This window comes from Mesoplodon densirostris, chromosome 14 (assembly GCF_025265405.1).
Source record: "Mesoplodon densirostris isolate mMesDen1 chromosome 14, mMesDen1 primary haplotype, whole genome shotgun sequence".
NCBI classification, from domain to species: Eukaryota; Metazoa; Chordata; class Mammalia; order Artiodactyla; family Ziphiidae; genus Mesoplodon; species Mesoplodon densirostris.
The window spans coordinates 66,618,412-66,639,892 of record NC_082674.1 but is presented as its reverse complement, the minus strand read 5'-3'; the positions used below and the strand labels follow the sequence as shown (position 1 = coordinate 66,639,892).

Below are 21,481 nucleotides of genomic sequence, written 5' to 3'. Positions count from 1 at the left end.
TTGAGAGTGTGCCTGCCGATGCAGGGGACACGGGTTCGTGCCCCGGTCCGGGAAGATCCCACGTGCCACGGAGCGGCTGGGCCCGTGAGCCATGGCCACTGAGCCTGCGCATCCGGAACCTGTGCTCCGCAACAGGAGAGGCCACAATGGTGAGAGGCCTGCATACTGCAAAAAAAAAAAAAAAAAGTGAAGTTCATTCGACACTTTGGGCTCTCTGTGTAGAATTCTTGAATCCTGGAAAGGGCTCTGGAGATAACCTGGTCCACAGCTTTTCTGTGAAAATCAGGCACATTGAGTTACTTGTCCAGGGTAACAAGGTGCTTCACAGCAGAGCCAGGAGCAGGCCTTGGGCCCAGGCAGGGCGCTGCCACAAGAACCAGCCGGGAACGAGGGCCTGGAGGCCGAGCCCAGCTACATCAGGACCCCTCCCTGGAGCCGGCAGGGCCCTGCCCTGTTAGTAACCAGCGTTCGCCTTGTCCAGAGCAGCGTGTGGTCCCGGAAGCCCTTCTGTCCAGCCTTGGAAGATGGCGTGCCTCTTGCACTTCCTAACTGAAGGCCAGCTTTGCACCGAGGAACGTCCTCTCCTGAGATGCTTCAGAGGGGCCCTCGTGGCTTAGCTGCTCCTGACCCAGAGAGCAGGACTGAGGCCAGGCTGTCCCGCAGGAGCATTTGAGGGAGAAAACAGACACGTGCACACCTCCGTGGAGAAAGCACCACCTGTTCTTTTCTCCACCGGACCTTGGCCCTCAACCAGAGAGGAAAACAATTTATGGGGCGATGATAGCAGTAAAAGCACTACGACCGGGCCTCCCTGGTGGCGCAAGTGGTTGAGAGTCCGCCTGCCGATGCAGGGGATACGGGTTCGTGCCCCGGTCTGGGAGGATCCCATATGCCGCGGAGCGGCTGGGCCCGTGAGCCATGGCCGCTGAGCCTGCGCGTCCGGAGCCTGTGCTCCGCAACGGGGGAGGCCACAACAGTGAGAGGCCCGCATACCGCAAAAAAAAAAAAAAAAAAAAAAAAAGCACTACGACCACAGTCGCGCGGCTCCTGCCGTGTACGGGGCGCTGCATTCGGTCCCTTCCTCAGGCTTTGGACCCTCACAACGGCCCCGCCAGTGCCACTGACATCCTCGTGTTACAGCCGCAGAAACGGGAGAAGAGAGTGTAGAACTGCCAAGGCCACAAGCCAGTGGGGCAGGAGCCGGGCCTGGAGCGGGGTCAGAACTGGGGTCCGGTTGTCTGCCAGCCGCTCGCACCCACCAGTGTGTCGTCCCATTACTCGGTCACTCTCTTTTTTGTTACCATATTTCATTTTGCTGAGCAGGCGTGGGCTCAAAAAGTTGCGCTTGTGAGCTTCTGCCAGGGGCTGACACTGCATGGTGCTTCAGGAGGTCACGTTGAATCCTTGCACATCCGTGGCCCACTCCCACTCCCGTTCTGCACATTCAGAGATGCTTGTGCTGATGCAGCAGGTATGTGTGTTGAGAGGTACTGAATATGTATTTGTAATTACAATTTATAATTACAATTTTTTAAAAAATTCTTTTCACTAGCATCTGTGTTACCATTTGACTTCCGTATTTGGTTGACCATCCTGTGCTTCTAAACCAGTTTTTTTCAGGCTTACACATTCAGTCATGTTATTTGCCTGCCTGCTCACAAGGGAACGGGCTCTCTTAGGGGCAGGGATGGAAATTCCGGTTCTGGGCCCTGGACCCGTGGACCTGTGCGATGGTAGCCTTTGCCCCCGACGCCTCTCCGTCTTGTGCTGGCTGCTGGCACATCTGCCCGCTGCAAAGGGGACCATCTGGGCACATGGATGGTGAATGGCTCCTTTGTCCCTCGGCCAGCTGGCGGCCCGACGCGGGCCGTGTGGATCTGCCACAGGGGTGGCAGCTCCCATCCATCTGATGAAGGCTCCTTCCTCCCACTACCCTGTCCTGGACCAGCCCTCCCTGAACTTGGGGGTTCCATACGGCACGTAAGGGCACGTTTCATTGTAGTGTGAGGGGTACGCACCTAAGGTGCGCATGCCTAGGAATAAAGAAGTAAACCCCTGGGTTCATGGCAGTTTCGGGGCGGGGAGCATGGAGCCCCCGGTGTTTCCCACAGGCCGTACAGCAGACTGACTCCGCTTTAGGAAAGGACAGTGGTTTCCATCTTCAAAAGCGCGATTTAAGCTGCTGGCGGGAGAGAGGCGCCTGGCCCGACTTTATCCTCAGCCCTTCACCTCCCTGGGGTCTGGCACATCCCGCCCGTCAGGAGAAAGTGTTCCCCGCTCTTGTGGTCGGGACCTCACAGAGCAAGCGTCTGCTTTGCTGGTGCTGATGTGGCAGTGGCAGCCGCAGGGCTGCGGTTTCATGCGGGTGAGCTTGGTCCCCGGGGACCAGCTGGCCAGTCCCGAGCATCTCAGACCTGGCATGAGAGCCATCACCCGGCTGCTCCGGGTGGCGCCTGGCCCTCCTGTCACTCACTCAGAGGCGTGACCGTGGAGTGACCCGCTGGACGTGCAAGCCCAGGGGGGACGCAGCTGGACGCCTAGGGCTGCGTTTAGTCCTCCGTCTTGGACGCGGCTGTGAAGTGGGGTGTCCTCCTCTTCGAGTGGACCTGGTCCGTGTCAGTGAGGCTGGCGTGGTGCCAGGTGCCGTGTCTTCCACCAGTGACGCGGGGACAAGGGTGAGATGGACCAGCTCTGTGCCCTGCCCGCCACAGTCATGCCACCTCCGCCGGGCACGTCTCTGCCCCTCCCTCCCCTCCCCGTCCCCTCCCTGGGCCCCTGCCCAGTCCCCACCCCGCCATTCTCCACACGCTCTGCATCCTCCCCAGGCTTGCACGTCCAGCAGGTAGCAGCGGTTGTGTCTCTGAGTGACAGGAGGGGCAGGTGCCACCTGGGGCAGCCACGCCCCAGTCCACTTGGCCTGAGCCCCGGCCGGGTGTGAGATGCTCTGCACTGACCAGCCCGTCGCTCTCTGGGCTGCCCTGGGGGGTTCCTCCGAGACCCGCCTGCAGAGCAGAGCAGAAGTCGAGGTCGGGGGGCTTCGGTCGGTTAGGCCTAACGTCCACGCCACCCAGAGTCACAGACCTCGAGTGCGGGCTCTGGGGGTAAATATTCAACCCCAGGCTCCTCTGGGGTTAGGAAGCATGGCCTGTGTCTGCTCACCCCTGTGTACAAGCCTGGGGGCTCCTCAACTTTTGCTCTGTTTTCTGCGGCGCACTCACCCAAGCATACCTGTTTTCTCAGTGGGGCTCTCCAGTTTGGCGTATTTCAGGAGGTGAGGTGGAAGCGGGGGAGCGAGAGTGGGGAAGGGTCATTTTATTTCTTCCAGAGCCCTTAATCGAAGTGACAGGCATCAACTCAAAAGTAGCTAAAGAAAACAAACAACAGGAAGAAGAGGAGAATTTAAAGAGGGATTAGCTCACATCATTGGGAAGTGTGGTTGGATTCCCAGGCTCACCTCATGTCATCCAGGTTCTGTCTCTGTGTCTCTGGGCCTCTTCTTCACACAGGCGCCTACAGGTGTGGCTGACTCTTTAGAGCCGGTTCCCCCCGCCCCAGACTGGAGGGGGAGTTCTGATCCGAGCCCTGGGGATGGGCCCTGCTGAGACCACGAGAAGAGAGGAACTCTGTTGAATAGAGATGGCATAGAGGGTGTGGAACAGGTTAAAGCAAGAGAGAACTACTGCATTGATCCTAAATGGTGGCCCTTCAGAAAATCCTTAACTTTAGTAAATGTGAGGGTTTTTCCTTTATTCAGATACTCGACTGTGAATTCTGGCACTAGATATTCTCTGAGGAGTGGAAGCTAGTCTGAAAAACTAGACACAAACTAAATGAACATACAGGACCATGAATAGCTCTTAGGAGCCAAACATTAAATATATCCTCTTACATGAAAAGTTACTTCAGCTACTTTGTAGCTGAACCAATCTTGTCAGACCTCCTTAGCATTTAGTGATAAAAAGCTTTTGTATTAATAATTTCAGTTGACATTCCTAACCCTGATGGGGAAAAAGCCCCACAGATTAATAACCTCTATGCTTAACTTAGTATAAATGACATTTTAAGTGCAAGGAAATTTTCTACTTGCATCTGGTTTATGTCACAAATCTGATTAGTAGCAAAAATAAAATGGCTTTGCCATAGAGTTCCTGAAACTCAGGTGCTGTGTCTAAATGTATGGGCTGGAATACTTGTATGAACTGTCAAATTTGTTTGGCCTTTTATCTTAAATCTACAGAATTCCAGCTGGAAGATTACAGAACTTATTTTAAAGTCGTCTGCTATAACATCCATAATAAATAAAATAACATTTTATTTTATTTATTTATTTATTTATTTATTTATTTTGGGCGGTACACGCCCTCTCACCGTTGTGGCCTCTCCCACTGTGGAGCACAGGCTCCGGACGCGCAGGCCCAGCAGCCATGGCTCACGGGCCCAGCCACTCCGCAGCATGTGGGATTCTCCCGGACCGGGGCACGAACCCGTGTCCCCTGCATCGGCAGGCGGACTCGCAACCACTGCGCCACCAGGGAAGCCCAACATCCCTTTATCTTAAAAGGAGTATATAAAAGATTTTGACTTTAAAATCACTGACATTAATAATGTGTGATATATTCGAGCTTTATTAGAACTCACTCTTCAGTGCATGTAATTTTATTGAAGAAAGTTAAATAGTGCTTATTATTGTCAATGAAAATGTAACTCAGGATCAGAGATCCAATAGCTCCATGCCAGAAAATTGTCACAAAAGCTGAAAAGCATAGTTTACCTTCAAATCCAACTCAGCTGTTTACCACTTAAAATGACACTGTCTGCTCAGAATCAGAAATGCCTATTCCTGATGGTGCACGTGTATTTTTTAAAAATTTATTTATTTTATTTATTTATTTTTGGCTGCATTGGATCTTTGTTGCTGCGTGTGGGCTTTCTCTAGTTGTGGCGAGCGGGGGCTACTCTTCATTGCAGTGCGTGGGCTTCTCATTGCGGTGGCTTTTCTTGTTGCGGAGCACGGGCTCTAGGTGTGTGGGCTTCAATAGTTGTGGCACTCAGGCTCAGTAGTTGTGGCTCACAGGCTCAGTAGTTGTGGCTCACAGGCTCAGTAGTTGTGGCTCACGGGCTCAGTAGTTGTGGCTCACGGGCTCAGTAGTTGTGGCTCATGGGCTTAGTTGCTCCATGGCATGTGGAATCTTCCTGGACCAGGGCTCGAACCCACGTCCCCTGCATTGGCAGGCGGATTCTTAACCACTGCACCCCAAGGGAAGCCCAGCACTCGTTATTTTTTATACGGTTGTTAAATGCAGATGAAGTGTGTTGAGCAGCGTGTGTCTGGCCTCCCACGTGGTGACTGTGGATGTGGCCCCGTTGAGGAGCTCGGCTGCCACCTCTCTCGGCCGACTCTCCGGGGGCAGCTACGGAGAGGCTCCTGCCTGGGACGCCAGGGTGGGGGCACAGCTCACTAGAGCTGCTGGGGGCAGGGAGAGTAGGCTCTGTGCCCCTCCCGGGCAGCCTGCTCCCCGCAGCAGCAACCAGAACACCGCTGAGCAAGCCTGTCTCTGAGATTTCTTCTCCATCTTAAATAGCACAACTTCATGATCATAGATTTAAGGAAACTGAGGTGTTCTCAGAGCCTGATCTTCACAGTGGACATTAAAATCCTGATCACCCCTGAGCACCTGCCACGTCAGACAGCATCTTGCTTTTTTTTTTTTTAAATAGTGATTTCCATTCCTTCTTCGTTCTTTCCTCGTGGAAGGTATGGCAGTTTATACATTATTGAACGAACTTAGAGAAAGTCATAACTTTGCGGGAAAAAAGTTACTTAACATCACCGAATCCAACGTGCTGTTAGTAGGAAAGGTTTCCTAGTGGCTGCGTTCTGCATATTCTCATCCATGATGTGATGGGTCCAGTGCGGGCCGCATCAACACCTGCAACAAAATGTCCAAACACCACATTCTGTTCCGTGGAGGATTTTACGATGAACTTGAGAACTAAAAGAGATGCACACCATTTGAATTCATCCTAGATCTTGTGAAAACATGGTAGTGCTCCCCAGGCCTCGGTCCGTCCATCGTGGCCTGGCTGGAGCTGCCTGGGTGTCCCACACCACATGGTCGGTACCTGAGGCTGGGGTGTGGTGAGGAATGTGGCCAGCTGCTCTGGGAGGTGCTTCTGTCTGCGGCCCAGGCTGCCCCGGAATCCATGCTCTGGCCCTGGGGAGCAGGCCTTGGAAAGGGCCAGGAAGCGCGTTCTCCCAAATGTGGCCCAGAGAGGGGGCGAGCGGAAGCCCTGGTTAGTGAGGGCACCTGGTGGGCCAGGTCCTGTTTAGTTACTGTTCAGTAGGTGAAGATGGGCTGGGACTTGGCAGAAGCGGTGTGAGGCTCTTGCCTCTCCTGTCGGGAAAAATGTGAAATCATAGAAGGAAATTAATCACATTATCCTTGTTAAAATCAAAACACACATTGGAGTCGGGTTGTGTTTTTGATACAACTGGAAGAAGGAGGTGGTCTGACATGAATGAACGAAGAAAAAGAAAGCAGAAGATGTGGGGAAATACACAGGCAGAGAAAGTGGGGAGCAGGGGAGTTCCCACACCGCCTCCTTCCCTAAAAGATAACGGATTTGCCTTTGAATTCGAGCCTGGACGCCAAGGCCGTCCAGAGCTTGGGGCTCACACACGGGTCTCTGTCCCCTCCGACCTGGCATCTCGTAGCTGGCACGCGGCGGCAGTCACGTGGCCTCGGGTGAGGTCCAGGCAGGGGGAGATGACGGGGTCCTGAACCTTCAGAGCCTGCTTGTTCGACGTCCTTGTGATCCCGGCCGCCTGACTCCGGAGCCATTCACCTGCTTGTCCTCATTCAGAAAGGCTGCCCTGGCTGCTGGTGGGTGGGTCCCCTTCCTCTGACGCCTTCCTCCTCCCTCCTGCTGTTCCCCGGGCTCCCCGGGGCTCCCAGCCCTTCGGCCCCATCCACCCGGGCTCTGGCCTCAGGCAGAGTCAGGGTCAGGGAGGAACTGGGGGAGAAGAGGAAGCGGAGAGCCTTTGTCAGCAACGCAGGCGACTTTGTTCTATTTGCACGTTTCCACTCGACGCCCCCTCCAGCCTGCCCCAGCTGTCCCGAAGCTTGTCCTGGGGCCTGGCCTGTTGTTGCTGATGCATTTCTTTTTTTTTTTTTGCAGTACGTGGGCCTCTCGCTGTTGTGGCCTCTCCCGTTGCGGAGCACAGGCTCCGGACGCGCAGGCTCAGCCGCCATGGCTCACGGGCCCAGCCGCTCCATGGCATGTGGGATCTTCCCGGAACGGGGCACGAACCCGTGTCCCCTGCATCGGCAGGCGGACTCTCAACCACTGCGCCACCAGGGAAGCCCGCTGATGCATTTCTTATCCCAAACCTTCTTTCCCTAACCTCAGCCCCACTTCCAGCCGGACACACAGGGCCCATTTCATTCCCTAGAATCAGAGGACGTGTTCATCGCAGTTTGGGAGGGTGTGTCAGGGGACCTTGAAACCCCATTTCAGAGCCCTGAATGCATTTGCCCGTGGAAATCATGACACGAGTCGTGAGCATCTGCCATCATGCTCCATTCACACTAGCCTCTAACGGAGCTGTGCTTCTTGATGATTCTGGATTAAATAGGCTTTCCGTGGATCACGGTCTGTCTGTGCCACTCCACTGGCTGCGTGTGTTGGGCCAGTTCCCTGGTCTCGTTCAGCCTCGGTTTCCCCATCTGCAGAAATGGGGGGAGCCAGGTCTGTCACAGGACCGTCGTGAGGTTCAGATCATGTAGATGTCAGTGAGGCCGGGCTCCTCCCTGCCCGCCCCTGACACACACCTGCCTCTTGCATTTCACTGCACCAGCCGCCATGTATCTCTGCTCCCATAAGATAGTGTTTCCCGGCTGCCAAACGCCTGACGGGCAAAGTTTCTGTTCGGGTGGCCGTCTGGCACGTAGGGCCACTGCCGAGAGTGTTCAGAAGGGACTTGACCCTCTCCTGGTAAAATATCTGAGAAAAAAGAAATTCACCACCCAGCTCAACACCAAGTTAGTAAGAGTAATAATGGTCATTCATAAAGCACGTTCTGTACTTTATATGTATAATCTGAATTTAGGTACCTGTTTTAGGCTGATTTGTCCACCCTCAAAATTCATATGTTGATGTCCCATTCCCCAGAATCTCAAAGTGTGACTGTATTTGTATAGGGCCTTTAAACAGGTAATGAAGTTTAAATGAGGTTTCTTAGGGTGGTCCTAATTCAGCATGACTGGTGTCCTGTAAGGAGAGGAAATCAGGACACAGAATGCAGACGCAGTGAGAAGGCAGCCGTCTGTAAGCCAGGGAGAGAGGCCTCCGAAGGAACCAGCCCTGCTGACCCTTCATCTGTGACATCCAGCTCCCAGAACCAGGAGAAAACATGTTTCTGTTGTCGAAGCCCCCCAGTCTGTTATGGCCCCCCTTGCAGACTGATCCAGTGCCATCGTTGTCCACATTTTAGGGTAAGAAAACTAAGACCCAGAAAGACTAAGTAACTTGCCCAAGAGCACACAGCTAATCAGTGGCTGACTCGGGATTCCTGCTGGGGCTGTGCTCTCAGTCATTCTGCTGTGCTGCCCCCGAGACCCCAGCCCAGAGTTGCCTCAAAGACTGTTTAGGTCATGTTAGAGCAAAACAGGTTAATTTTCCAGGGGTGTTTGTATGTAGAAAGTTCAGTCTTGATAGAGACATATAAGCTTCTCTTATGGGCAGGGAGTGTGCCTGTCTTATCTCACTCTCCCCAGAGTCTAGGAAGGTTCCTGGAAGGAGCTTCAAGGCTGCAGTAATTAAATTGTTTTGTGTTTGAAAAAAAGCAGACAAAGTAGTATGTTCATAAGTCAGCGGTATGACTGACTTACGTAAGTGTCTTCCACGACGTATTATGAGGCATAAGGTCTTCCACGATGTATTATGAGGCGTAAGGTCTGCTGTTGTCTTTTCTGTTGATCTTGACACCTTTCCGCCTTTTTTAATATATTTTTAAATTTTATTGGATTATAGTTGACTTATAATGTTGTGTTAGTTTCAGGTGTACAGCAAAGTGATTCAGTTATACATATACATATGTTATATTCTTAGATTCTTTTCTCATATAGGTTATTCTAGAATATTGGGTAGAATTCCCTGTGCTATACAGTAAGTCCCTGTTGGTTATCTATCTTATATATAGTAGTGTGCAATGACACCTTTACGTCTTGATGAATATTCTAAAAGCTGCTCTTCCCTGGCTCTTCAAGTAGGCTTCCTTGCTCACAAATTTGGAAAGGTCTCCTAGAGAGTTATTTTTAAATGTTATTTCTTGAAATCTTTGTTACCCATAAAAATTGAACACTGCCTGGCCATTCCTGCTCGGCGTGCCGACTGCCCCGGGAGGTTTGAAGGCCTTCGTGCCCGAGACTTCTGGATGGAAGTTTACTTCCATGAACTGTCCTGTGTGCCTTCTGGATTAGGACGCCATTAAATCATCACAATGCCATGTCATTGCACAGTTGAACTCACCTAGCTTTGAAATCAAAGGTTGAGAGGTTCATGTTTTCAGGTGTAAAGCAAATTAACTCTTACATGGAAATGTAAATGTTTAACTTGGTCCAGTGTCCCGGCTTACTCTTTATTTCCTGTGCACTTGAGTAAGATGCTGAAGAACAAAAAGAAACAGCAGAAGCCATTAGCTTAAAGAATTGGTGTCTCGGAGCTTCCCTGGTGGTGCAGTGGTTAAGAATCCGCCTGCCAATGCAGGGGAGGCGGGTTCGAGCCCTGGTCTGGGAAGATCCCACACGCTGCGGAGCAACTAAACCCGTGTGCCACAACTACTGAGCCTGCGCCCTAGAGCCTGCGAGGCACAACTACTGAGCCCACATGCTACAACTACTGAAGCCCAGGCACTCTAGAGCCTGTGCTCCACAACAAGAGAAGCCACCGCAATGAGAAGCCTGCGCACCGCAATGAAGAGTAGCCCCCACTTGCCACAACTAGAGAAAGCCCGCGCGCAGTAACGAAGACCCAACGCAGCCAAAAATAAATAAATAAAATAAATATATTAAAAAAAAAAAAAAAAGATTGGTGCCTCCACTTGAAGATCCCAGTGAATGAGCACTTATCACGGGTGTGTTGTCACCTCACACTCCTTGCTCTGCTTGTGGCACCGAGCAGAGCATGTGTCCCGGGGCAGAGAATGCAGCCTGAGGCGGGTCTGCTCTGGAAGCCAGTGTCCAGCTCTCCGTGGTCGGAGACGATCGTGATGCCTCCTTTTATTCCTCTGACCTCCCCGCCTGGCAGGGGAGTAGAAGCAAAGGTGATTCTCAGGACCAAGCTGTCTTTACTGCAGGGAATTAAGGGAGAAGGAGGTACAAGCTACCCATAAAAGCGCCTTGGTGTCCTTTCAGGAGAAAACAAACATTTGCCAGTGGCCACAGTTTCCATGCCACGAAAACCTCCACACTGACTTAGCTGGGAGACGTGGCGGGTGAGCGGCATGGCGGGCCCCCGGTCCAGGGGCACGTCCCCATCTCTGGGGCCAACGTGCCCTCCTCCCCTCGGCTCACTTTCTACAAGGTTCCGGAATTCCGTGCATTTTAACCAGGTTAAAGCATTTTTACCTTAGGGCTTTTCCAGCTGTGTTCCTCAGGCACATGAAGGGATAATTTTCACATTATAGCTCAGCACTGACTCACATATGCGACTGAAGCAGCAATTCTATGTTTGATGCACTCTGAGATTTTCTATTTTGTTCCCTTTTAAAAAGAAGGCAGCACATACATACAGGCTGGTCACAACCCCATTAAACCGATTTTCTGATCCATTAGTGGTTTTTCAATCAGAATGTGAAAAATTCTGCCGTAGATTTAACGTATCGACTATTTTTTTTTCTTCTAATTCACTCATCACAACTTGTGGGAAGTCTCTGCAGTGTTGAAAGAAAAGAACAGGAGGAAGGAGGGGTATGGGTTTCTGCCCAGTGGGGCCGCTCCACTGCCAGGTGGCCCCAGGAGGGCACTGAGTGTCCTCGGATGGAGGAGAGGGTGCTGGCCTGAGCACAGGCCAGCCCTGAGGGGTGCTGAGAGCTGGGGCGGCTCTGCAAGCTCATTTTGTCCAACTTCCCGTCCAAAACGCATAAGACGTTTTCTGTCCTGTCTTGGTTTTTTTTTTTGGTCTTTTGTAGTAGTGGCACAGGGATGCTCTAATCATTTTCAGACTTTACACTGTTTTATCCTCTTGGTTTGCTGGTGCTCTAGCAGGTTTTTGAGGAAAGCAGAGAGATCAGTTTTGGTAATAACCAGCTTTTAGGCATTTAGCCACTGTCACCTTCTCTGCTGGTGACTGGCTGGTTACCAGCCACGGGACCCAGTCCGTCCTATATCAGGTGCAGGTGCTGCTCCTTGGACCAGGCCCCGCCCTGAGCCCATGCCGGGTCCCCGCGCGCTGAGCCCTGTCCCCGCACTGAGCTTTGCCGTGTCTCCGCAGGCCTCGGCAGGACCCGCAGGAAGACAAGCGCCCGCGATGCATCGCCCACACCCAGTATGGACGCGGAGTTCCCCGCCAACGGGGGCGGCGCCGACCGCATCTACGACCTCAGCATCCCGGCCGTGGTCAAGTTCGCGTACGCGGCCGAGCGCGAGGACGAGCTGTCGCTGGTGAAGGGCTCGCGCGTCACCGTCATGGAGAAGTGCAGCGACGGCTGGTGGCGGGGCAGCTACAACGGGCAGGTGGGCTGGTTCCCATCCAACTACGTGCTGGAGGAGCTGGACGAGGCGGCCGCCGACGCGCCCGGGGGCCCGAGCCTGCGGCCCAGCGCCGCACTCAGCAACGGCCAGGGCGCGCGGGTCCTGCACGTGGTGCAGACGCTGTATCCCTTCAGCTCGGTCACCGAGGAGGAGCTCAACTTCGACAAGGGCGAGACCATGGAGGTGATCGAGAAGCCCGAGAACGACCCCGAGTGGTGGCGCTGCCGCAACGCGCGCGGCCAGGTCGGCCTGGTGCCCAAGAACTACGTGGTGGTGCTGAGCGAGGCCCCGGCCCCGCACGCCGGCTCTGGCCCCGCGGGGCCTGCGCGCGCCGGCCGGTTCGCGGGCCGCGAGTGGTACTACGGGAATGTGACGCGCCACCAGGCCGAGTGTGCGCTCAACGCGCGGGGCGTGCAGGGCGACTTCCTCGTCCGCGACAGCGAGTCCTCGGTGAGTGCGGGGTGGGGGGGGGCAGAGGGGTGTGCCCGTGTGTGTGCACGTGTGTGTGTGTGTCTCTGTGTGTGATGTGTGCACGTGTGCGTGTGTGCACGGGGCGCGCAGGGCGGCTTGCTCATTTAGGGACAGAGAGTCCTCGGTGCGTGGAATGCTGGAAGGAAGCAGAGAGTATGTATGTGTGTGTGTACGTGTGCCATTCCCTTCTCAGGTGTGTGAATGGCCTCAAACAGCAAGGGTATTTGGTGCTCATGTTAAGAGGGATGAACACAGTTGATCTGTGTCCTGAGACCCCCCGGCTCTGTTTTGGGCTGAAATCCGCCTGGACTGCCCGGCCTTAGCTGCACCTCTCCTCCGGGAGGTGCGTTCTTGCAGTTGGCACGGTAAGTACAGTGTGTTGTTAGCTTCTGAAGGTTTGCTGTCTCTTGACTGGGATCACCCCTGTTCTGTGGTGCAGACTCAACTGTCATTTTCTCCCCTGGTTTCCCCCTGTTAATGACGCCGTCTCAGCCTTGGCGGTTGACCTTGTTTCGTCTCTGGGTCTGAGACACATCAGATGTTCTCAGCAAGGCGGGCACCCGGTTTCTGACACAGCCTTTTGTCGGTTGGTTGGTTTTGCTTTTTAAGCCGTGTAATCCTCACTACACCTCTGCCTCAGGCACCACTGAGTTCATTTCTGAAAAGCTTTTAAAGCACTTAGGAAGAGAACGGAAAGGGAAAAGACAGTTGTGGAGAGAGAGGAGTTCGTGTGTGTGAGCAGAGTCGGCGGCATGAGGCCTCTCGACTTGGAGCAGATTGGTTTCCAGCACAAATTCGGAGGTCTGTGTTTCACGTGTGTGGCCGAGCCCGTCTGGGGGAACTGGGCTGTATCACACGAATTAGCCTTTTTGTGTTTTCATTGTGGAGGTACTACTAAACCGGTTTTGTCGATCCCTGAAAATACACCTTCCAAAGTGAGTCCCCCCAAAAGGAGAGTTTTGAAGATAGAGTCCAGTGTAATTACTTTGTATTGGTTCCTGCAGACTTCAGTTTAATTCTTTTTTTTTTTTTTTTTTTTTTTTTTTTTGCGTTACACGGGCCTCTCACTGTTGTGGCCTCTTCCGCTGTGGAGCACAGGCTCCGGACGTGCAGGCTCAGTGGCCATGGCTCACGGGCCCAGCCGCTCCGCGGCATGTGGGATCTTCCCAGACCGGGGCACGAACCCGTGTCCCCTGCATCGGCAGGCGGACTCTCAACCACTGCGCCACCAGGGAAGCCCCAGTTTAATTCTTAATTTTGTTTTTTTTTGGCTGCATTGGGTCTTCGTTGCTGCACGTGGGCTTTCTGTAGCTGCGGCGAGCGGGAGCTACTCTTCGTTGCAGTGCGTGGGCTTCTCATTGCGGTGGCTTCTCTTGTTGCGGAGCACGGGCTCTAGGCGTGCAGGCTTCAGTAGTTGTGGCACACGGGCCCAGTAGTTGTGGCACACGGGCTTAGTTGCTCCACGGCATGTGGGATCTTCCTGGATCAGGGAACGAACCTGTGTCCCCTGCATTGGCAGACGGATTCTTAACCACTGTGCCACCAGGTAAGTCCCAGTTTAATTTTTTAAACGCAACCTGTAAGACTGGTAAGCTCATGCTATGTACTGTAATTGTTGTCTTCTGAAAAGGTTGATACCACAGTAAGTAAGTGCATAGTCAAGGTTCCTGTTGACTGATCTGGGAGGAGTTTGAGCCCCCAGAAGTGATTTTCCCCTTCAGAGAGGGCGGCAGATGTGACGGTGGTGGAAACTGGCGCCCCTGATGGTGGCGGCAGGTTGTGGAATTGGCGGCGCCTGCCCTGTGCTCGGGCAAGTGCACAGGGCCTGAACGTTAACTGCATCTGAAGTCTGAATGCTGAGCTTTTCTTTAAAAAATTTTAATTGAAGTATAGTTAATTTACAAGGTTGTGTTAATTTCAGGTCTACAGCAAAGTGAATCAGCTATACATATACATATATCCTCTCTGTTTTAGATTCTTTTCCCATATAGGCCATTGCAGAGTATTGAATAGAGTTCCCTGTGCTATACAGTAGGTCCTTATTCATTATCTATTTTATATATAGTAGTGTGTGTATGTCAATCCCATTCTCTCAATTTAGCCCTCCCCCCTTTATCCCCTGGTAACCATAAGTTTGTTTTCTATATCCGTGACTCTACTTCTCTTTTGTAAATAAGTTCATTTGGACCTTTTTTTTTAGATTCCACATATAAGCGATACCATAAAGACAAATATCATATGATATCGCTGAGGTTTTCTTATCCAGAGTTGGTGGTTTCTGGCAGAACATCATGTTAAGTCGTTCTAATGTGAGGTCAGCTCCGTGCACAGATCAGGGCGGAGGCTTCAGAGAATCTGGTCCGGAGCACTTCCAACCCTCCCGAGAGAAACTCAGAGGAAGCACCGGTAACCTGATCACAGTAGGAGGTGATCAAGGGACAGGTATGATCCAGAGTCGAGGAGCATTGTCTTGATTTAGGAATGTTGGGTTTGAAGAGACGTCTTAGAAGGGAGAGGGGTGAAAGCAGCCCCCCAGTGTGGAGACAGTGCCCCATGTCCTTCTGTCCGGGTCTGGGGTAGGGGACAGTCCTTGGCAGAAAGTAGAGGGGCATCGCTGGCTTAGGGAGGACCTGTCGCTTTTCCATGGGACAGACACATGCAGGCAGTGGTCACTGTCTGATCTCGGGACTGAGTCCTTTTGGAGGTGGAGGGGTACTTGCTTTATCTGGCCTCCATCCCAGAACTTGAAGAAGCTCCAGTGTCACATTTGTCTTGCATCATTAGAGAAAAAGCTAACTTTTTCTAAATCATTGAAACATTAATTGTTTATATTTTATTTTAACCATTTTTTATGGGAGCCTTTCCAAATTTTTTTCCTTCTGTTTTAACTTAGAAAACCAAGCTACGATAGCTCATCATATGCTGGGGCCACTGATGCCCGGGGCAGAGGAAGGGGTTTGTTTGCTGGAACTTGGTCAGCTCTGCACCCGCAGTAGCACTGGCTTGGGCTGAAAGCTGCCAGGTGGCGCGAGGGTGCACAGAGCTGCTTGTGTCCTGATGGAACGCGCCGTGACATGGCATTTTCTGCTGTTCGTGTGCCTGCCTTGTGCCAAAGGCACACTCAAGGGACTCTCAGGCGTGTCACTGCTCTTCTCCTGAAGAGCCACGACAGAGAGAGGCCGGCTGCGCTGTCTTCCTGCTCATAGCCAGTCTGTGCTCAGCTGTCACCTGCAGCTGCGAGGAGCCGTCCGGATGGACAGATGGACAAGTCCGTTGCTTATTCCTTTTCCGCCGTCTACTGCCTCTGCTTCCTGCCACTGTCTCCCCGTCTCCTTTCCTCCCCTCCTTTGTCTTTTTTTTCTGTTCATTTTGGCATCTCTAAGGTGAGAGCCTGGCTTCCAAAGCCACCGCCAGGCCGGTGTGAGCCCTGAGCTTCATAATCTTGCACAGTTCTGGGTCAGCATTCCTGCCGGACTCAGAGGCATCCCCATTTAATTTCCTTTCCTTCCTTGTGGTCTTTGGGCCCAGGGCTCGCCTTTGGTTGAGGTAACTGCAGGACCTCCTCTGTAAGCACAGCTTTTTTAGAGTGCATCTTCAAGATGTGTTTCATTTTTAAAATATCCTGAGTGATTCCAAGATAAATAAGCTCGACTCTTGCTTGATATTTTGCATTTAAAAATATTTCATATTTTTCTGTTTTGAAAAGTAAAAATATACCCAGCTCTGAGTCCTGGGAAATCTGTGCTTGCGGGGGATGGATGCGGGGGGGGGGGGTAGGGAGGGATGTGCATATTTCAGAAAAACAAGCAAAACTTTGGCATATCCTGCAATATCCTGGGTCAGTGGTATGCTGGGTGTTTCACAGGTATCTGTTAGACATGTTTCATCAGTCAGTGAATGAACCGGACCACCCTGCTTTGGCTTTCCTTCCTGTCCTGAATCTTAATATCGACTGTTCTTTCTTCATCTTCTCTCTCCCCCTCCCTCACTCTCCTCCTTCATCTGCAATTGTCATTTATCCTCAGCAGCTAAAGATGAAACGGTATGGCTTCTTATTCTCCATATTTAACCATCATACCTCCACCTGCTAATCCAAACCTCATTCAATCTAGCAAATTCAAAATTCCTACCTGCCTTCTGATGCTCATCGTAAATCCTTATATATTTGTTCAGTCTTATCCTGTGGATATGGTTAGGAAGCTGTACTTACGATGAAGAATAATCAGTAACTAGATTTCTATGTGCTCTGTAAGTGGTCAGTGTTTTATCTCTTCCATGACTATAGAAAGTGACAGGTTACAACTAGGATGAGGTCTGCAAAGCATCAGCCTGTGGTATAGGAAGGCATTTTTCTCTGTAAGACATTAAGGATCCCAAAGAGAACATCTGTTTCACCTTATTTATTGTGTCCGACAGTAGTATTTAGATACTAATTTCTTGTAATACAGCATAGTCACGTGTGAAAAGACTTGCTAAAGATAACTTACTGTATATATTGCCACACTAACAGTCTATTTGGGTTTCATCTCTTACTCTTTTTTTAAAAATCTATTAAAATTATTTGGCCAGAAAGAAACAGAATAGAAGGATCAGCATAGTTCCTTGCTATATTTTTCAAATTGCATTTCTTTTTTTTTTTTTTTTGCGGTACGCGGGCCTCTCACTGTTGTGGCCTCCCCCATTGCGGAGCACAGGCTCCGGACGCGCAGGCTCCGGACGCGCAGGCTCAGCGGCCATGGCTCACGGGCCCAGCCGCTCCGCGGCATATGGGATCCTCCCAGACCGGGGCACGAACCCGTATCCCCTGCATCGGCAGGCGGACTCTCAACCACTTGCGCCACCAGGGAGGCCCCTCAAATTGCATTTCTTATAGTAATTGGAACTTTTAACCGAAACTGTTTTCAGGCCGTTTCATCACTCCATCTCTCCAGATCAGTGGTGCTCAAACTGCAGGTGTGTCAGAAGCTTCTGGAGGGCTTGGTCCCAACAACCCACAAAGTGCCCAAGAATTTGCCTTTCTAGCAATTCTCTGGTGATGTGGATGATCTAGGGACCACACTTTGAAAACCCCTGGTTCCTGTTGTGACATCTTCATGGTTTTATACATATTTACAGCAATTATTTAAACTCATTTCTGCTTACCTCTACATTTCCAAGAAATATAAAGATGCTTCAAGGTGAAAATTATAACTATCATGAGGCTTAATTTTATGTAGACCATTAGGTTTTGTTGAGTGGAATTCATCTCCGGAAAGTGTTTTCTGTTCGTTTTTTAGCTGTTTAGAGTTTGGTGACAAGCCAGCTGTGTTTGCAGTGCGTTTCTGGTGGAGGATGGGAAAGGCTTCAGAGCCAGAGCAGAGTGAGGGCTGCTCCCTGCATAGCTCAGAAGATGAGCAGCGTGGCATGAATTCCCTCCTGCAGAGACTTGCTGACAAGCTTCCTAAGTCCATGGTCTGACACCACGATCCCTAGACATTTCCTCATAAATTCGTTAATGTTAAGAAAAAGCTTGTTGTACGCATCTTTCCAGCTGCAAACATAATGTTGTTTTTAATTGTCAGGCTTTTGGCCCAGGACCTGATGGAAATTTTAAGCCTAGATTTTTAAAAATATTTCTCCCTTCAAGCGTATTGAATTCTTAAACCTGGAAGGGCCACAAAGATCATTTCGTTTGGGCACTTTTCTAAGCAGAGCTCACTCCTCATCACCTGATTCTCAGACCCCAGCCTTGTCGGCCCTGACTGGCTCTTCAATACTTGACGTTAAAAAACCAAACAAGATTCAAACCCCCGTACCCTATACTGGGGTCAGTGAAGAAGACACGAGTCCTATCTAAAGCTAGTCCCTAAAGTATGATCAATAGTGGCCCCTGCTCAGTGTGTCCTCTTTTCTCTTGGGGCCCCTGGAGGACCCCTGAGCTGCCCAAGGCCTCGTTTAAAGGCGTGGCTCCCAGTTCTTCCCAAAGGCGGGGCCTTGCTGGTTCCGTTCTGTGCGAGCTCCACCTCGGGGCTCCTGTGTTAGCACAGAGCTTGTTAACAGTGCACGGAACTAGCAGGCAAAGAATAACCGGCCTTTCAGTAATACAGAAGGCACTTGAGAATCGCAGAATTTCAGCCTCAAAGCTATCATTTATTATGAAGGGCTTTAGATGGAATTTTGTTTTGTTTTTAATTTTTAAAAAATTTTTATTGGGGTGTCATTGATTTACAACGTTGTGTTAGTTTCAGGTGTACAGCAGAGTGAGTCAGTTATACATATACATGTATCCCCTCTTTTTTAGATTCTTTTCCCATATAGGCCATTACAGAGTACTGAGTAGAGAGGTCCTTGTTAGTTATCTGTTTTATATATAGTAGTAGTGTATACGGACGGAGTTTCATCTCTGCTATATTATGGGTAAAAAAGGTAAATAGGACCAAATCCCTTTTGTTTGGAGGGAGATGATGTAGAAAGCAGAGCAGAGAGAGGCTTGTTACCTGAAACCCACCTGCCTCATGGCACCTGCAGGGGGAGGCCGTGCAGGCCGGGCTGGGCCAGTGGACACTCGGGGGAGTCGCAGTCACATGGCTGATGGCAGCTGGTGGCTCCCCCGTGTCCACACCTGCATCCCTCCAGGCCCCAGAGCCCTGCCACCCTCTCCCTCCTACACCTGCCATGCTGCATGGGCCCTGCTCTCTCTTCCTCTGGACCTCTGCACACATCTGGAGGACTCCGGAGTGCAGTCCCCGCCCCCTGCAGTGCACACACAGCCCTCACGCCTCGTTCCGCCACCTTGGCATCTGGGAAGCCTCCCTGCGGGCGTGCTCCGGGTCCCACGCGGATCCTGTGCTCGCAGGCATAACATGGCTGTGCCCGCCCCGTCACGGCCAGCTCAGCACGCGGAGCGCATGCTGCGTCATCCTGCTGGCCCTGGATTCCTCGTGCCACGTGGGACTCCAGGGAGTGTTGTCCCCATTCACGTGTGGAGATCGATTGTCCAGAACGTGCGTGTGGATTCAGGGTGACCGGGAGCCGGCAGGGGCCGCAGCAGGGGGGTACCCAGCCCTTCTGCGCCCGCTGCCCCCTGGGCTCCTGCTCACGCACTCGTGAGCTTGGGTCAGACCCGGTGGCCTCTGGCTTATGATTGCTGCCACCAGAGGGTCCAGATGCCCTCTCCTCAGGCCTGCAAGTGTAATGGGGAGAGAGATGGTCGTCCAGTAAACCACTGGCAACTGAAAAATGACTCTTTCAAGCTAGAAAAGAAAACTGTGTCAAAGTAAACAATTCTTCCATGATAGTTTCACAAGTGTTTTCTTAACAGTCCCTCAAATCATTAGCTCCCTTGATGTAAACATTTATATTGCTGTCACGTAAAATCGCTTGTCCCTGTTAGGAATGGGGACTGTCCACATGCACGTTCTGGACAGTCGATCTCCACATGTGAATGTCGAGAACATTTCCTGGAGTCCCGCGCGGAGCTAGGAGTCAAGGGCCAACAGGATGACACACCGTGCACTGCCCCCAAATATTAAAAAGCTGTAGTGGAAATTTTAAAAAAACTGGATCAAATATAATAAGTTTTTGGCACTTAATGTATTGGAAAGTTGTGTACGGATACAACATGTAGACCTTTCAGTCTTTACTTTTAGCTACAGCTCAAAAGAAACAACTATAGAAATAACCCTGAACAGGCTTGTCCTCTAGACCGAGGGCTCCCTTTGGTTTACAGAAGAGGTGAAAGTTAGGCTTAGCTCCCGGTAATCTGATGGTCACTGCACTCTATTAGCAATGAGAGAAAATGGTTGAAATTGTTAGGGTTTCTTTGAACTGTACCTGTTTTTTTTTTTTTTTTTGTGGTACGCGGGCCTCTCACTGTTGTGGCCTCTCCCGCTGTGGAGCACAGGCTCCGGACGTGCAGGCTCAGCTGCCATGGCTCACAGGCACAGCCGCTCCGCGGCATGTGGGCTCTTCCCGGACCGGGGCACGAACCCGTGTCCCCTGCATCGGCAGGCGGACTCCCCACCACTGCGCCACCAGGGAAGCCCTGTACCTGTTGTTTTTAACAGCACACACGCACAGGCAGACCTGGAGTGAGGGGCGGGAGGCTACCGCCTCAGCAGGTGCACGTGGGCCCTTCCGGCCGGTGTTTTCTGGCCTGGTTGTGGTTTCTTCCCCTGGTGAAGGGGAAGCACCTTGTGGGGTGAGGTGAGAAGCCTGGACAGAGGGAGGAACGTTTGCGTTCGGCTCTGGTCGGTGCTTGCTGAACATTTCTTTCTTGGAGGCAGGCAGGCCCACCTCTTCTCTCCCCGCTGCCAGGGGTCTTCACCGCGTGTCCTTTGGAAACAGTTCCTTGGCGACTTGCAGAAGAAATTCTACAAGAAGCATTTACATTTGGGTCTCGAGATGCGGGCAAGGAACATACTTGCCCAGCAGCGATGGTGTCCGAGGCATCTAACACTCCCGATATTCAGATACTCAGGAGGCCCGGTGGGTGTACCAGCCAGAGCTGGGCAGAGTCCCTGTTACATTTCAAGGGGGTTGAGATAGAAAAACGTCAAGTTCAGGGATGATTGTTGCCTGACCCCAGGCCAGAGGGGGGCAACCCTTTTTGGCTCAGGAGCCGGGTCGGAGCCGTGTCGAGGGTGATCTGAAGGAAATGATGGGTTCCTTTGTACCCCCACCGAGGCCCCTCCTCTCAGCATCCCTTCTGCCAGGGACCCCCTGCCGATTCCTGCAGTAACTTCCAAGGCAGGAGAACACGTGTCCAAACCCATCCTGCTACTTTGGTTTCCTCTGTCCAGACTATAAGGTTTCCACCGGAATTACACCAGTTTTTAGCACATAAACTTTTTTTTTAAATGTTTTTTATTGTGGCAAAATATATATAACATAAAAGTTGAACATTTTCATCATTTTCAAGTGCAAGTTCAGTGACGTTAAGCGTATTCCATTGTTGTGCAAGCGTTGCCACCATCCTTCCCCAGAGCTTTTCCGTTTCCCTCGCTGGAACTCTGTCCCCATTAAATGATAACTCCCCATCCCCTCCCCCAGCCCCAGGCTGCTTTCTGCTCTCTGTCTCTATGAATTTGACTAAGTACCTCATAGAAGTGGAATCATGCAGTGTCTGTGCTTTTGTGTCTGGCTTACTTCACTCAGCATGATGTCCTCAAGGCTTATCCATGCTGCAGCCTGGGTCAGCATGTCCTTCCTTTTTTAAAGCTGAATGATACTCCATGGTATGGATGGACCACACTTTGTTTATCCATCATCTATCAAAG

The 21,481-nt window shown here is 51.6% G+C and overlaps 1 protein-coding gene across 3 annotated transcripts in view; it reads left to right on the top strand.

Annotated features, from left to right (window-relative positions):
* The window catches only part of NCK2 (NCK adaptor protein 2), a 137,771-nt gene that overhangs the window by 102,597 nt on the left and 13,693 nt on the right, over window positions 1–21,481 (top strand). For all 3 annotated transcript variants that reach the window (XM_060117089.1, XM_060117087.1, XM_060117088.1), the window contains exon 4: window positions 11,494–12,203. In XM_060117089.1, coding sequence (XP_059973072.1) covers window positions 11,494–12,203 — 710 coding nt within the window. The remainder of the gene's footprint in view (window positions 1–11,493; window positions 12,204–21,481) is intronic.